The 17,577-nt window shown below is 39.8% G+C and overlaps 1 protein-coding gene and 1 pseudogene across 2 annotated transcripts; one reads left to right on the top strand and one right to left on the bottom strand.

Annotated features, from left to right (window-relative positions):
* The first annotated feature begins 7,805 nt into the window (after positions 1-7,805).
* Positions 7,806-11,786, top strand: LOC149827626 (beta-glucuronosyltransferase GlcAT14A-like). Of its 2 annotated transcripts, XM_090018192.1 has the most exons (4): positions 7,806-8,411; positions 9,497-9,572; positions 9,803-9,918; positions 10,945-11,786. In XM_090018192.1, the coding sequence occupies exons 1-4, from the start codon at positions 7,910-7,912 to the stop codon at positions 11,460-11,462; spliced, it is 1,212 nt and encodes a 403-aa protein (XP_089874318.1). In that variant the 5' UTR covers positions 7,806-7,909; the 3' UTR covers positions 11,463-11,786. The 2 variants fall into 2 exon arrangements, with proteins under 2 accessions (XP_089874318.1, XP_089874319.1); XM_090018193.1 differs by lacking the exons at positions 9,497-9,572; positions 9,803-9,918 and having other exon boundaries at positions 7,917-8,411.
* A 482-nt stretch (positions 11,787-12,268) lies between these two features.
* LOC149827625 (multiple C2 domain and transmembrane region protein 14-like) lies at positions 12,269-14,003 on the bottom strand (annotated as a pseudogene).
* Between the last annotated feature and the right edge of the window lie 3,574 nt (positions 14,004-17,577).

Here is a 17,577-nt window from a genome sequence, read left to right as displayed (position 1 = left end):
GGTGAAACAAATGCCTCTTGAGTAAAAATCTAAATGGGGTAGAGTGGCTTGGTTGACCAAGACCAAACTTCTTGTGGGAAATCAATTGCTCACATGGATGTGTGGAAGGAGAACTAATCAGATGATGTGAGGACAAGTGGAGCCCACACTGATGGCCAGCATGGCTTCATCTTCAGCAGCCCCACTGGCTGCTGCAGATCATTGAATGAATGGTGATGATACATCACCTCCTCATTGAATGAGGTGTCAACGGGTCGGGTCGGGTCAGGTTGGGTTTGGTTTGGATCCCGGTGAAACCAAACCTGCCTCTGATTTTTGGGTATGATACCCGGTCCTGGCCCAAGTCTAATCAGACCCATCATAAGAGAAACCATACCCGATAATAGTTACATAAACCACAGCCGGAACCATACCTGGTAAAATACTAATTTTTATCATTTTTACATTGAAAATTTGCAGGTCTTAATCGAAACTCACATGCGCTTTACATATAAGATTTTTTTTATCCAAATCTAATAAGATCCAACTTAAAATACCGATCCAAATCTCATTGAAATACGAAAATGATCTGATTATGTGAACTCAAGTCCTGACTAGCTGCACATTCAAGTCTGTCTTGAAGGATCTGAATCTGGAAATAATATGCCCAATTCGGATCAGATATCTGACCGTATCCAATCCGTTTGCACCCGTACTTCAAGCCTAGGTCAGCAATCTTTGGACCCCTTAATTAGTCCTTATGTTTGCAGAAACTACAAATGAGATTTAGCCAATCTACAATCAAACATAAGAAATAGGTCAAAGGCACAAGAAGCACCGGTCAGAATGTGGCAGGAAAAGGCTTCAGTAATGAGGTTTCTTTTGCATCTTAGGAACACGGATCAGGTCATATGGCATATGACGAAGCTTATCATATGTCAATCTTGACGGGCGCGCGATCTCTGAGTGAAGGTTGCACGGCGCAATCTGAATGTCTATATCAGCGGTCAAGATTGAAATATGATAGAGGTCCATCATATGCCATATGAACTCATCCGGTTCACTCAACAGTCAACACGGTCCTCTTGTGTGTGACCAAGGTTTGATGTTGACCCATATGATGGCTCGTCTCAGTTAGTCGAGACTAGATTTGGATAGACCATGACCTGATCTTCTTGTTGAATTATTTATGCATAAAGCAGAGGATTTTGAGTAAGGATAGGCATCGGGTCGGCTACCAGATGGGTACTGAGATGGACGTACTGGGTTTAGGCTGCTAAACAGGCTTGGCTAGGGTAGGGCTAAAACAAGATCTAAATGAAACCCAACCTGACCCGGCCCCTTTACTAGTCGGGCTTAAAGCACTCAACCTGATCTACCTAGCTTCAACATGATAAGAGCCATGACCAGCCCAAACCCTACAAAAGACGGGCTGGGATTCGTTATGCCTGCATTTGAGTCAAGCCTGTCGACCTCTACCGGGTCCTTGATTCTTAAGTATCATTTGCAATTCATGGAGGAGCCGTTCAGCAGCTTGAAAAAGCTTCGGCTCGAGAGAGTTTCAATTGCCTTGACCATCTTTTGCATTAGGGGTGGCCATCGGGCCAAGTGACCATTGGGCTGTTGGATACCCGGACCATATCTCGTCGAGCTTAGGCTGTAAAATGCAGCTCCAGCTCAATAAAACTTGGGCTGGGTCTAGCTCAATTAAATAATCAGACCTGAATCGGGCTGGTCTGTGTAAAATGCACAGGGTGCAACAATTCCAGCCCGTTAATTGGGTCGGGCCTAAAGAGGCCGGCCTGTTAATTAGCTCAGGCCTAAAGGGCTTGGCGCAAGCGAGTATAGCTGACTCGGGCTGGGCCGGGCCCACCGGATGGCCACCCTTATTTTCCACCAGTCTTTGTTAGTAGGGGTGTCAATGGATTCAGTTTTCCCGAACCCGACCCGTACCAAACCCTATAAAGTTCGGGTATGGTGATAAATAAGAAGACCCTATTAAGACCCGGGTCTGGACCCAACAGTCCGATTAATTCATGGATCCGGGTATAGTTTGTGAAATTTTATACCAGACCGGGGCCCAACCAGAGTTTGGATTAATTAAAACCCACAAATTTTCAATGTAAAAATGATAAAAAATTATTATTTTACCGAGTCTGATCCATGTAGTTCTTATCTGGTTCAGGTATAGTTTCTCTTAAGATGAGTCCAATTGCACTTGGGTCCAGATCCTATACCTTACCCAAAAAACGGAGCCAGATCTGGTTCCACCTGGGTCCGAACCAAACCCGGCCCGTTGACACCCCTACCACAAGACGGTAACATTTTCACATAAATGGTGTCATTTCCAAAGTAAGATCTTCCTTTAGTGTCATAATTGCTTTGGAAATTGGGCTTGTCCTATGAAGTATGGGAAAACATCTTTTGCATGTTAACCATAGCAAAGCTCAAAATTGTTTGCGGTAGTTTGAGGAATACCAGTCATTTTCAAAAGAAAGTGATGTTATGGCGTACAAGGATACCCACTCAATTGCGTCATTTTCCACACAAATGGTCCCATTTCCTGGGCAAATGTGCCTTTCATTGTCAAAATTAATTTCTTGGGGAAATTGAAGTTGTGATACTGAACTACAGGACAACTACGTTTGCATGTCAACCAAAACCATTCACCTGGATGCAAACGAATCGGATCTGAAACAAATAAATACATGAACATTTGGACCCGAAACAGCCAAAAATTACAAAACCTCCATTATGGATCGGGATCCGATCCATTTGCATCCTTACCTCCAATTAAGCTCGAGAACAGTGTATTGGTGGGATTTTTAGGATCTCAAACACCGGAACGAGAGATTCTCTGCTTGAGAAATCAAGGATCTAACATGGGCCCCACACCAACTCCGACCTTGGATCTCATGTACAGGGTAATCAAATGCACTCGAATCTCATATTTGTGGGATCTCCTCAGATCCAAGATAGCCTCAGATTTGTGATCCAGCGTTTGCATAACTTGGGATTTTAATGCTACATCAATGTACCTTTGCCACCTCAGGTATGGGGATCTGAGGTCTGTGGGTTTCAAAGGCACTCTTAGGATCCCTTTGCGTATCACGGAAGAGGAAGCCACGGTACCTCTTGTCACTGTGGGCCCCATAGAAATGCACGCTCATCGATGCATTTTCACGGAAACAGAACCCCTTTTCATGAGAAGCAAACGGACCCTTGGGATATTTTGAGGAATAACAATTATTTTCAAATGGAAGCAATCTTATAGGGGCATTTGAAGGCTCCGGAGAAACTTATCTGGGAAAAAGTCGCATGATCCCGCTACCCGACTTTTTTTCCCCAACTTTTTGAGGATATTCACTCCCCAGAATACAACAGCAGAAGGGAAAACTTTTCACATGTGTAGGTCCCACAAAAAACAGAAAGATTTTCGTTGGTGGAAAATTATTTCGCACCATCAAACGCTCCCATAGAGTACAAGGAAAGCTAGTTGTAACTTGAGGAGATACAAGCATGCCCGTCATAAATGACTCCTCTTCCACTTTTTCTTGCTTTAGGTGGAAAGTAATTGTCCTTGTCAATGCGGCTTTAGGGATGTCATCGGATCTAGTTTGTATAGGGTATCCAACCTGATCTGAATAATTTTTTTGTCGACAATACATGGGCTGGGTTTGGGTTATGACTTTTTCTGGGTACCCGACCCAACCCGAAATAAAAATAAATTTCTAATATTCTGCGGGTCTGAGTATGGGATTCCAGTTTCATGACCTGAAAAAACCCGAACCTGGTTACTAGTTATATGGGTTATGACTTTCCTATTGATTTTTTTTTCAATAGGAAAGCTGGGGGAATGACCCCTACCTTTATTGAAAGATCCGGTTCTATTTAAATTCTGTTTTGGATTGGATATTGGAATCTTTTTTAATTGTGCATGGTAGATCTATACTGGGACCATGTTTAAAAATAGAGTTTATGGTTTCTTCTCTATGCATAGAGGATTAAAGAAGGCCTTAGTAAGTAAGATTGATTGGTTATTTTAGTTTAGTTGTTTAATACTCTTTAAGTTATTTTAATTTAGACAAACATATAGTAGATTATCGTGTAGTTTCTTTTTTTATCACCTTTGAATTTCGTGTCAGCCTCCAAACAAACTTACAAAATTAGTTAGATTTTTTTAAACCTAAACCCTTCCATATCATTATTAACTGGGATCTATCATTTTAAGGGCGATCAATAATCCGGTTCACATAACAGGGTCATGATTTGAGTTTAGTTTATTGATATGAGATCCAACGATCTCGACCGGGTCAGGCCAGAAATCCTTGATTAACAGGATGTTTTGGAGATCTTATAACCCTGATCTGTGATCCCCTTTTTGTTGCACCGTCGGATCAGATCTGGTGTGGGCCCCATGTCAAATTTGATATCGAACCCGTAAGTTTGAGTTAGTGCTTAATAGGCATTTGCAACCCCTCAAGTATTATCATTAAGATTGATATTTTGATTTTTCATAGAGCTTTCCTCAAATCATTGGATTAATTCTTATGATTTTATAGCATAAATACCTCAAGGACCCGACTAGACTTTCCTCTATGGATGCAAACGGATTGGATCGGGATCAGTTAAATACATTGGAAAGTCTGATCCGGATCGGATCATAACAGCCAAAAATCGTAAAGTGTCCATACTGGATCATGTCTGTTTGCATCCCTACTCTCCTCCAACCAAGTCCAAGTTTGACTGAGACAAGTCTAGTATTGAGCCTGGTTCTTCCCAACTATGCTTTCAAAGTGTCCTTCATTATGAATATACCAAAAGAGGAGCCCTCAGACCCCCCCTTTTCTGTAAGGGTAAAAACTTTGAATCAGACTCCACAACCCTTCAAGTTGAATGATGCTACCCACGTTGGGAGGAGCCCCCAGACCCCTCTTCTGTAAAGGTAAAAACTCTGAATCAGGATCTACAACTCATTTAGTTGAATAATGCTACCCACGCTGGGATGAGCCCCCAAACCCTCCTCCTGTAAGGGTAAAAACTCTGAATCAGGCTCCACAACAGTCAATGTGCATGTCAGCCAGTGCTTGATGGAGCAATGTAAGATCTTCTGTTGGATGTGCATAGAAGCAGAAATAGAAGGGAGTGAGAGAGTTGATGTTCATGGCCTCCTCTAAGAGAGATTTCTTTCTCAGATAATCCTGCAGTGCAGAGACTGGGTCTTAAATAATCATCTTCGGGGCACTTAAGTCTTTACAACCACTCTTTTTCAAGAATCATCATTTTTTTTGGCACAAATGGAGGAGAGGGTACTTAAGTCTTTGCAATCACATCAAACTCCAACGCTAATTAATGCTGACAAACATGAAGATACGAGACGCACATGCTTACATACGTGGTGCTCTTTGGGACCCCCAAACATGAGATGTAGCTAACTGCCCTGTTGGGGGGAAACATATAACTTGCTTCGCCAAAAGAGATGTATGGTCTAATGAGTCCAGATCCAAAATTTAAATCGTGGATCTGCAGCAGATCTGCGCTCAATAATCTTATGTGGGCCTCATCACCATGATAAACGTAGATCTGCGGTCCAGATCGAAAAGCATCAGTGGGTGGTAATATTTTATATCACCTGATCTGGTCGAACCGGATCCAGTTAGATTCTGACATTAGGACCATAGATTTTTATGCAACAACACCTCATTGAATGCAAGGATCCTTATTGGCTAATCACTGTTTTAGGAGAATAGTCTTCCAATGGATGACCTCCACGTATAAAGAAAAGATGACAATGGCACGAACTCTTTAGTGCTAATAAAGGCGCACCACGTGATAGCCAACAGAAATACGACACGTGGAGTCCTCCACCCCAAGAAACGAACAAGGTCCCATGTCTCTCTCTTTTGTACCATTCGGCTTCCCCAGCACTCAAATTATGAAATTACCCCCAATCTGTGGGGAAGCTACCAGAAAAACAATAATAGAAATTTTTTGCCCCTTTTTTGTGAATGACTAAAATACCCTCCGTGGAAAAAAATTGAGTTTCTTTTTATGGTAGTTCAAAAACATTAACTAAAATTGCAAAAGTGAGTGTTTGTATAAAGGATGAGAGACGAATACTCAGGCTTAAAACCTTGAGCTTCAATCTTCCCTCTTCAACCATTTGTGTTGTTTAACATCATGAAATTATGGTTGCAAATACCACCAAATCTTTACAAATAAAAATATTGAAAAAAAAATGTGTCAAAATATTTTCAGCCATTTTAAAGCGGTCAAAATATAGTGATATTTTAGAAATAACATGATGTTTTTTGTTAAAATATCACAATTTATCAGAATAATTTACATTTTATCAACTATAAATAAAAAACTGGTTTCTAGTTTCTATACTTTTATGTATTTTATTAAGATATTCACTTTAGAATTTTTTTCAGTCTTTTAAGTTATTTATTTCAGTCAATATTTAGCTGATAAAAACACAAAAAGAAATAAAAAAATTCAATTTATCTCAAGCCTTTAAAAGCTTTTGTTCACTATCTGCAATTATTGTACCAACGGGAGCTCCACTTGTCTGGTAGGAGCAGCTAGTGCATGTCACCTTGTGTTGGGACGTTGCAAGTTCAAATCTCAATGGTATTGTTGTATAACCGTAGGGGTCTGCCTAACCCCAGCTCGCCTTTCAAAAAAAAACTATCAATGTAGGTTAAACCACCAGATTGGTTTCCTTTTCTTCTTGATATGTAATTTGCATAACCTTGTATTCTATTAGGGTCTGCCTAACAACAGCTTGCTAATTCCCAAAAAACATATATCTGAGTAGGTTCATTTGAGTCGGGCAAATTAGATTATGCTCTATATGGAATTTGTTACAATGAAGAATGAAGCTCATCCACTAAGATTCTGACAATTGATTGGCTCGACTAAAAATATGGACTTGGGGATGTCGTTATTATGATTATTTGTTGTTGTTGTTTAATGACCATTATTTTTTTTATATCCCGACGTTTTCCCCTGCCCTCAAGAAAGGTTTCCTTTGACTTCGGCTTGTGCATGGGACCAGTCTTAATCAGTGTTGTTAAAATAGGTTCACTTGGCGAATTGGTTTCTTTAAAAAATGAAAAATCGAATCGAAACAACCTAAATTGATAAACTTTTTACCATCAAATGACACATCATTTAAAATTAAAAATATTTAAAAATTTTAATCTCCTTCAAAAATATTAAAAGAATGAATTGAATTGGCCCAACAACACCGTTCTTAATACTTGATTAATCAACAAAACATGACCAGGCAACATATGGACCCAGTCAAGTAGTTTTTATTGTTCTCCCTGACTAGTTGCTGAAGAATTGAGGAAATGGTCAATGAGTGTGGTCGTGCATTTTGCAAACATGCGAGCAACTCATAGTACTTCCAAAAGCAATTATTATTCTCTTGAGTTAGTTGGATCCCTCCCTCTGATTTTCTTTGAGCTACAAATTACATCCATATTAACAAATCTTGTCCCAAGAAAGATATCTGCCAAAGTAAATCTTACAATATCTTGAAAAACAATTTTTTCTTTAACTTGAGAAAACATCAGCATACATAAATAATACAAAAATGCCCCAAAAAAGTTTTTATCACATAAAAAGTAGGTAAAAAAATCTTGGAAATAGGTAATTTGTTGAAAAAAATATCAACACTTTGTGGGGGTATAACTGTGGTTATACCTAATATTGAAGGGCATGTCAGTCTTTTCCAAATCAATACCACACTAAAGAATTTCCGTACATTGGTTTATATAAGTAATTTAAAAGATAGCGAGGGTTGATTCCATGGCCGCAATCACTACCAAACAGTGGACAGCTACCTAACTCCATCCCCATCCCACCTCTCTCTCTCTCATCTTCCCTTCTCTCTGTATCCGCCTGCAATTCATGTTGTCTAATGGAGATAACGAAGTGCATGATCTTATTCATCCTCACCTCAATCCTACTCTTCTTCATCACCCACGTATCCCTCACACCACGATCCCCCCGAAGTCCTCTAGCATACAGAAATTTCTCCGGCCGAGATAGGTTTCCAGTGGCCATTTTTGCCGGAACCCGGCCTAAGTTCGCCTACTTCATATCAGGATCCAAGGGCGATGTGAAGAGAATCCAGAGGACGCTTCTGGCTGTCTACCACCCATCCAATTTCTATCTCCTCCATCTCGACCGGGAGGCCTCTGCCGCGGAGCGCCACCTGCTGCTCGAGTTCGTCTCTGGCATCGAGATCTTCGCCGAAGCCGATAACGTTCGGATCGTCGGCAGGCCCAATCTGGTCACTTACAGAGGTTCCACCATGCTGGCGAACACCCTGCACGGCATGGCCATGCTCTTGAGGATTAGATCATGGGATTGGTTTATTAATCTCAGTGCATCGGATTATCCACTAATCACCCAAGATGGTAAGTTCTAAGAACTCCTATTGATCTTAATTAATGCTTAGTTTTGGATCTGATCCATGGGTTCACAATGGGACCAAATCTGAGACTTCCAGCTGGCCTAGACCAGCACTTGGGCCCAGGGAGTTGGGCAGTCTTTAATCAGGGATCTGACTTGCCATTAATTTGACACTGCTATTGGGGCTGGTCAGTTCCTTCTTGATTCAACAATACTCGCAATTGGATAGGTGGGTCGGCTTAAGCCGTTCAAGTTGAAGGATGTCAAGAGTTCGATACCTGAGGTGTGTGTCCTTTGTTGCAAGGACGAGCAAACTTTTGTACTCAGGGAGAGTACCCGCGGAGTTTTACACCGCAGACACAGAAAACTTGGCCACAGTCAATGTTGCACTTCTTGGCCCCTAACGGGATGTTCAAACCAAAGAGGTGGTTTCTCCCCATTAGCCCCCCCAAAAAAATGACTTCTCTGAGAATGCAGTCTAGCTCAATCTTCTGAATCAAGCATAGTCAACTCTGGAACAACTGGCCTGAGTTCAGGCAATTTTTATATTCCTTGTATTTCATTATTATAGTAATTGGTTAGTTGGACTCGGATGATTGCTTAAGTAGGCCTTCAGTCAATTTGAATCAGTTGCAGGTTTGCAGCTTTAAAGCATCCATTAATGGTATGGGCCCACCTGTCAAGTGACTCAAAATTCAGGCTCAGAGTTTAGTGTGAATCAGGCTTCTAGCTAAATCCATTCTCTAGTTGCCCACTGATCCAGGATAGTTCCAAGGGTAACTGAATGAGTCAGTAAAGTTTCAGAAAGCCTAGATCTAGACAAGCAATACCTGCTCATGTCTAATCAATGATGCAACTTGATCAAGTCAAGCCAAATAATCCAAGTACTTATGTCTGTGGACTCAGTCTGGGTTAGCTGCTAGAGCCCAACTGAAACCGAATCCTTAAACTTGGTTTAGTTTCTTATATGATGATATTTCCAAAGATTAGTCAAACTGATCATATTAATGCACTGCTAAATATAATGAGAAAATGAGATGTTTTTGGGGTTTGTGATGCTGGATGGCTCTATTGATGTTTCGTGTTTCAGATCTCATTTACGCATTCGAAGATTTGCCGAGGGATCTCAATTTCATTGAGCACACCAGTAATCTTGGATGGAAAGTGTAAGGATTCCACCAGAGCTCAGTTTTGTGTTGACTCAGACTTGGCCTGCAACTCGGCTAGGGACACGGGTCAGGTTGAGCTTGCAAGCTTGTAGATCATGTTTTTACTTTCTGAAAGCATCTGATTCACTGAGTTTAAGTGATCCATGACCCTAGCCCTTCTAATAATTTTAGGTAAAGTCAGCACAGCTGAGCTGAGATTTTCTGAAAGTGTACTACTTGTTTTACAGTAACAAGAGGGTGAAACCGATCGTCATTGATCCTGGGCTTTATGAACCAGAAAAATCAGAACTACTGTGGATTTCAAATCAGAGGAGCATGCCCACTGCTTTTAAACTATTCACAGGTTTGCTCTGATCCAACTAGTTTTCCATGCGAGATCCTCCAGACTCTATCTCATCTTAGTTTCGGTTAATCATGGCCATGAATGAATTTTCTCTGTGCTCTGGAACCTAGATCCTACTCAGTAGTCAAGGGAACAGGACTCACCCTCATTGAATTTGGCTATGAACTCATGGACTTTGGGAGTTTTGGTCCAATCTGGCCATAGTGATTGACAAGAGACTTACAGACAAAGTGAACCTTGTTGTAAATATCATGATTATGTCACAATATTTTCAGACACCAAACTAATCCCAAAAATATTATGATATCTTCAAAATATTACCTATTTTCTAAAATATCATGATGTTAACTTGGCAACCCAAAAAATAAATCCAGAGCATTTGGAGAATTTCGTTTCTGAACAGAACTGTTTTGAAGTAGTGTTCAATTGATTACACATTTTTGAAATTTGATTTTTTTTCTTCACTATTTATATATTATTTACCTTTTTATATTATATGTCTTCCAATATATTTTATAGATTTTTTAAAAAAGATATTTTATTGAGTCTTTTACCTAGCAAAGAAAATCCTGGTATTGAGATTTATGACATCAGTCTGGATTCAGATTATTCATCCTAGTCAAAAGAATTATTTTTTATTAATCCTGTTCATCGCTACTAAATGCCTGAAGCCAATTCTAGGGCCTGCCAAGCCGCAGCATTGTCTATCCAAAAGAAAAAGGAAAATAAAAGCAAACTCTAAAGCCATCTCCTGGAGTTTTAACTTTACCTTGGATGAACATATCTAGCTCAGGAACAACTGAACTTGATCAAAGTTGCTATCCCTCTCAATTTTTATGTCCTTAAATTATTATTCTTACTTGTACTACTAGATTATTTATTTGAAGAAGTCTGGTTTGCATTATATTTTGAATAATCTTACTAAACCCACTTGAATTAGCTGATGACTGTAAAAATAGTAGAAAATTTAGCATTAGCCCTCCTAGAATTTCTGTTTTACTGGTTTCCTTTCCCCCCTCTTATTAGGATCTGCATGGATGGTACTCTCAAGATCATTTGTTGAATACTGCATAATGGGTTGGGACAATCTTCCAAGGACACTTCTTATGTACTACACCAACTTCATCTCCTCCCCTGAGGGCTATTTTCAGACCCTGATTTGCAACTGCAATGAGTTCAAAAATACCACTGTCAACCATGATCTACATTACATTGCATGGGATACAACACCAAAACAGCACCCCCTTTACCTAGGTCTCAAGGACCACAGAAGACTAATATACAGCCATGCCCCATTTGCAAGAAAATTCATGGAAGCTGATCCAGAGCTAAATAAGATCGATCATGACCTGCTTCATCGGCATACTGGGAAATTCACCTATGGCGGATGGTGCAATCCCGACAGTGAAAGGGAGACTCCATGTTCAACTTTTGCCGGTGGAAATAGCACCATGCTAAAACCAGGACCAGGGTCTAGAAGACTAAAAGCTTTACTCACAAAAATACTTTCAAAGAGGAATTTCCAACAGAGACAATGCATATGAAAGGGGAGTCAATATTAAAAAAATATACATGGATGTACACGAGAAGAGCATCGACTGCCTGAACAATTTTACAAGGGCAATCCAGATTTTTGAAGATCTTTAGCCTCTGATTCTCCTAGTAATTTTGTGAATCCTTTTCTGTGGATCCCAGCTTCTGTAATGCCGGTTGCTTCTGATATCGCTACTGGAGTTTGCTGTGAAGTCCTTCTCTATTGACTGTTTAAGAAGGATAACAAAGGCATTGTAATTTATAGAAGTTTGTATTGGGAACAAAAAATAAAGAGCTAGTGGCATAATTCTTAAATAAATCACACATTTCATATAGTATTTACATTCCTGTTTGGCACATGATTTTTTACCCCTTTGTATTGCAAAAAGATGACTTTCTATCAAATATGTTTCTAGCTAATTGGAATGGAAAGCATTGAGATCCACAACTCGCCAAGTCAAAGTTGGCTTGGTCAGCCTCATCAGATTAAAGTCATTTATTGTTTCACATTCAAACTTGGATGGAACCATACCTCGGCTATGCATACCTGTTTTCAAACCCAGATCCTGAACTTACAAAAACTCTTTCAAGAAAATCTCTGTTACCATTTTTCTCATTAAATGTCACCAACCAGTTTTGAACAAGTAGGATTGAATTTGAATGTGAAGATAGCATGGTGAGATTCGGATGCCAAATGCTCTTGAGTCCTTGAGCTTGACTTCACCCCCACTCTGGCCATTAAAAGGGGGGAAAAAAAGCAAGAAAGAAAAAAGAGACTTTCACAAGCTTTTCACTAAAGAATTAAATAATCATTGGAATAACTTTTTAATAAAGGTTAGGCCCTTCCATTAATACGCCGAGCCCTACAACAACTGATATACATTCCGTGAACCACTCCAACGGTCACCTCAACAAATTAAAAAAAAACATGTATCTTCCACTTCAAAAGAGTTCCTCAGCCCACCAACAAAACGGTCTCATTTCCCCACCTGAATATTGAGACCCTTCAACTAATCCATTTTCAAGCTAACTAATCAACTAATTAATCTCTAATTAAAACTAAATAATTAAATCCACTTATAAACCGACGGAGAGTCAGAGTATCTGATCCGAGAGCGATGGCAATCGCAGGAAAAAAATTGATGGACGCCGGCGGCAAGTCGCCTCTGAACCTAGGGCGGCGGAGGAATTATGCCCCGCCAGCGAGTGCCACCCCCTTGAACGGCACGGCGTAGAGCAAGAGCGACGTCAAGAGGCAGAACAAGGCGAACGTGGCGGTGGAGCGCGGATCTTGACAGCTTCCCTGCGCCTCAAGCCGCTCACCCTGCGCCGCGATGTTGCCGAGCAACGTCTGCGCCCGGCCGGCCAAGGCCCTCAGCCTGTCGTACCTCGCCCTCACCTGCTCCGTCGGACGCATCGACGGGAAGCTGTCGAATTCCTCGTCCAGTTCCTCAATGATGACGGCGTCTACACAGGACAGACCCAGCTCCATGCTTCCAGCAGAAACCCGCCGGAGACGGTACCTCCAAATGACGATAAAGAATACGTAGAGAAAGAGAGTAGGGAGTTTGAGGCTGGGGTACAATACGAGCATGGCGTATATAGGATGTGCACCAATACAGTGGTCCCCACATTGGACCAAGTGCGGACTCCATCGATCCACCTCACAACTGCAGCCGCGTGCGTGAGGCATGCCATGATCCGGAACCAATTCGCCTTGCTTCGGCGAAGGCTCCAAACGTGCGTGCCCGAGTCCAACATGTAGTGCACCACCTCGTGGCCCAACGGCGGCTCGGCTCGAGCTAGCCTAGCCATCACCATGAGCATTGCGGTGTGCCGGAGCGCGTCTTGCTGCACCGGCGTGAGCGGACAAGCGTAGTGCATGCAGGGCAGGTTCGGGTTCGCATAGGCTTGGAGCAGGCCGATCCATGAAGAGCACGAGAAGCGGATTGCAAGCTCCAGCTCTCCCATCTGCCTGGCGCTGGTATTGTGCAGTACGGTGAGGGAGTATGACTTCATATATATGTGGTTTGTCTCAAGCGTAGAGAGGCGTATGTGTATCTTGCCTATGTATGTGCACGTCCTTTGAAGGCTTGCCGCCTTCGTCCTTGTACCTTGAGATGTTGAATAGGCCTACTCTGAGGACCGTAGATGGATCGTATACCTCCCACTACTCATTCCAAAGCGGGCTGAAATGGTTCATGATGGTGTGAGTCCGGACCCACTTTCGATCGTACTTGGCCACAGTAAGAGTCAATGGTCCCTCGAGTAGCGTCCTTGGTCTTCTTGGGTAACAAGTTGGTCGCACCCAGCATGCTGACCTTGAGCAAGTTGATCGGCAGCTTCCAGAGCTGCTTAGCCACGGCTCGAACATCGTTGGTCATGTGTGTCACCTTGTCGAGTACATGATATCCACCCTGCAAGCATTGTTGTGGGTTCTGTTGTATTTATAGATCCATCAAAAACTAAAATGACTGAAGTTCATGTCCGTGCCAAATTGTTGAAAGCAAAACCGAAACCAAATCTGGATGTGAAAGCGTACCTGAATCCATTGGCGCTCTGGTAGATCGTTGACAGATATGATCCTTCAAAACCTATATACATTACCATATGCCTTTCTCTAAAACCTTATGAGAGAAACTGATTTCTCTTTATGATAATGGAAAGCCTGAAGAGAAGGCTACTATATAAGGTTTGGAAACCATAACCTAATTTGACTCCAATTGAGTGTCTGTCTACAATTCAGTCCATCATAGAGTTGTAGACATAACAAGTCTTTTCACATAAGAAGACCATATCATATGACCCAACCAAATTAGATCATATAAAGTGAGCCTGAACCTGAGACGGTCTATAATGTGATTTATCATATGTAGGCCTACATGATTTTCCCAACAATCTCCCACTTAGGTCACATATGTAACCTTATAATTACACATTATAACATTATGAGCTCAAAAACATTATCGTATCAATTGATATCTCTACCAATCCAGTCCATTGATTATGTCAACATAGAACCAAAATGACATTCATTACAAATAATGTAATTGGACCCATCAATGATCACATATATTAACATGAATCAAGTATGGATGTAAATCATGAAAATTACATATAATGTGATCCAAACATGCCTATTTCCAACCGATCCTTTCTCAAACTTTAGTGAGATCAAAACATATGAGTAGAGAATGAAACCCAAACTTTAACTTTATACTAAAGTTGTAAAAGAAACTTTATTATATCATAAAACATCCAAATACAAACTCCCACTAAACCTACATATCATAAAATGATAAAACACCCATTCAAGCAGTATGCTCGTGAAAGACCTTGGGTGACAAACCTTTAGTAAGTGAATCTACAATCATAGAGTTTGTGTCAATATGTTCTATCGATATCTGACTATTCTGCACTATTTCTTTAACAGCAAAAAACTTAATGTCAATATGCTTTGACTTCGAGGAGCTCCTGTTGTTATTGAAATATAGCACTACTGAATTATTGTCACAAAATAACTTTAGCGATCTTTCAATATTATCCAAAATCTGCAGTTCTGTGATAAAATTGTGTAACCATATTTCATGATTGGATGCCTCATAACAGGCTACGAATTCTACTGCCATGGTGAAAGAAGCAATGAGTGTCTGCTTGACACTCCTCCAGGAAATACCTCCCCAACCAACAAAAAAATATAATCTAACATGGATCTGTGACTGTCTTAGCATCCAACAAAGTCAGAATCAGAATACCCAATGATCTTCAACTGATCTGACTTTCTCTATACGAACATGTAACATTTTGTTCTCTATAAATACCGCATAACTCATTTGACTGCTTTCCAATTATCCATACATGGGTTACTAAGACTCTCCACAATAGATGCGTACATATCTGAGCATACATAAGACTCCTCACAGCAGATGCATAAAAAATATGTTCCATATCCTTAATTTCAGACTGGTGTTTGGGACACTGAGCGAAATTAAACTTGTCTCCCTTAGCAGTAGAAGCATCACCTGATTTGCAATCCTTTATGCCAAATTTATCTAAAATCTTTTGATATAACCCTTTTGTGATAATCCAATAATACCCGAGAACATTCTCGATGTATTTGGATCCCTGATACAAAATAGTCGTCACTAAGATATTTCATTTCAAATTTCTTTGTCATAAATTTCTTAGTTTTGTGCAATATGCCTATATTATTACTACCAAGTAATATGTCATCAACTTATAAAACCAAGAAAATATATTTACTCTCATTGAACTTATAATATATGCATTCATCAACTATATGCATCTTAAAGTCAAATGATACGACAACTTGATGAAATTTACAATACCACTAAAAGAAAGTCTGCTTAAGTCTATAGATAGATTTCTTTAATTTACAAACTATTTTCTTTGCATCGCCTGAGACAAAATATTTTGGTTGAACCATATATATATTATCTCATCAATGTCACCATTAAGAAATGCAGTCTTAAAATCCATTTGATGCAGCTCTAAATCATAATAAACCAAAAGTGCTATTATAATTCGAAAAGTGTCTTTCGTAGAAACTGGAGAGAAAGTCTCTATATAGTCAATGTCTTCCCTTTGAGTAAACTCTTTTGCAACAAAACAAGCCTTATATCTTTCCAAATTATCCTTTGAATCTCTTTTGGTTTTAAATATCTATTTGTTACCAATGGGTTTCACACCTTCAGGTAATGGGACAATATCACACACGTCATTGTCCCTCATAGATTTAATCTCCTCATACATTATTGTAATCCATTTTTTAGAGTTAAAACTTTTTGTGACTTAATTAAAGTTAATTGGATCATCTTCCCTTAAGCCAGTATCACCCTCATGTTCTTATAAAAAGAATATAATCATATGAAATTGCCCTTCTTCTCTCTCTAATGGATTTCTTTATTGACACTGGTTTTTGAGTTTGTACTCCAGAAGTAAAAGTTTGATTTTAGATAAAGAGATCTAAAGTATTGCCTTGATCCAGATTTATGAAAATGATGTCAGGAATATAAATCTGATCATTGTCAGGCATAATTGTAGGAAGAGAAAGAGACACTTCTTCAAAAGTAATGTCTTTTACTTTATCACTCCTCTCAAACTCAGCACCCTCAAAGAAACAAGCATTTTTCGTTTTGAAAAAGGACTTATTCATAGGATCATAAAACTTATAGCCCTTGGACCTTTCAAAATACCCAACAAAATAGCAGCTAACCGTTCTCGAATCTAGTTTCTTTTCATGTGGCCTGTAGGGCCTAGCCTCAGTTGGGCATCTCCAAATATGAAAGTCTTTCATATTAGGCTTTTTTCTTATCCATAATTCATATGGAGTCTTGGTTATTGTTTTATAGGGTATCTTTTTCAAAACATAAGTTGTAGTCTTTAATGCCTCTTTCCAGAGAGACTCTGGTAAAGTAGAATGAAAAATCATCTTATAATATCCTTAAGGGTCATGTTTCATCTCTCAACAACACCATTCATGCTAGAAGTAATTGGCATGGCATACTGAGGAACAATCCCACATTCCACTAAGAATTTAGCAAAGGCCTTGGACGTTGTTCACCTAATCTATCATATCTACCATAGTACTCACCAACACGGTCAGATCTGACGCCCTCAATTCTTTTGCGAAGTTGATTTTCAACTTCGGCCTTAAATAGTTTAAATACATCTAGAGACTGACACTTTTCATGAATTAAATATAGGTACCCATAACGAGAATAGTCGTCTATGAATATAATAAAATATTATTGACCATTCCAAGAAGTTGTAGGAAAGGGCTCACAAATATCTGTATAAATTAGTTCTATGACGTTTATTCTCCTCTCTGCACATAATTTTCTTATCTTTATTTTTTTTCTTTTTATACACTCAACACAAACCTGAAAGTCAATGAAATCAAGGGAATCAAGAATTTTATTTGTCACAAGCCTTTCAATTCTTTGTTTATAAATGTGACCTAAGCGTTTGTGCCATAATAAAGTAGAATTTTCATTGGCTAATTTTTATTTTGTACTACGAAAACTAGAATGCAATGTTTCATTATATGAGGTAATAGTATTAAGCAAATAAAGGTTATCAAACATAGATAAAGAATCAGTCTCA

Source organism: Nuphar pumila, chromosome 10 (assembly GCF_984573655.1).
Source record: "Nuphar pumila chromosome 10, dmNupPumi1.hap1.1, whole genome shotgun sequence".
Taxonomy (NCBI): Eukaryota; Viridiplantae; Streptophyta; class Magnoliopsida; order Nymphaeales; family Nymphaeaceae; genus Nuphar; species Nuphar pumila.
Note: the sequence above shows the minus strand (reverse complement) of the source record. Positions and strands in the feature narration are given on the sequence as shown.

What these genes read in the sequence shown, in the direction of transcription:
- LOC149827626 (XM_090018192.1), top strand. Translation starts at nt 7,910, where the DNA reads ATGGAGATAACGAAGTGCATGATCTTATTCATCCTCACCTCAATCCTA. An exon ending in TCCACTAATCACCCAAGATG is followed by an intron (nt 8,412 to 9,496) that starts GTAAGTTCTAAG and finishes TTCGTGTTTCAG; the next exon opens with ATCTCATTTACGCATTCGAA. An exon ending in TGCTTTTAAACTATTCACAG is followed by an intron (nt 9,919 to 10,944) that starts GTTTGCTCTGAT and finishes CCCTCTTATTAG; the next exon opens with GATCTGCATGGATGGTACTC.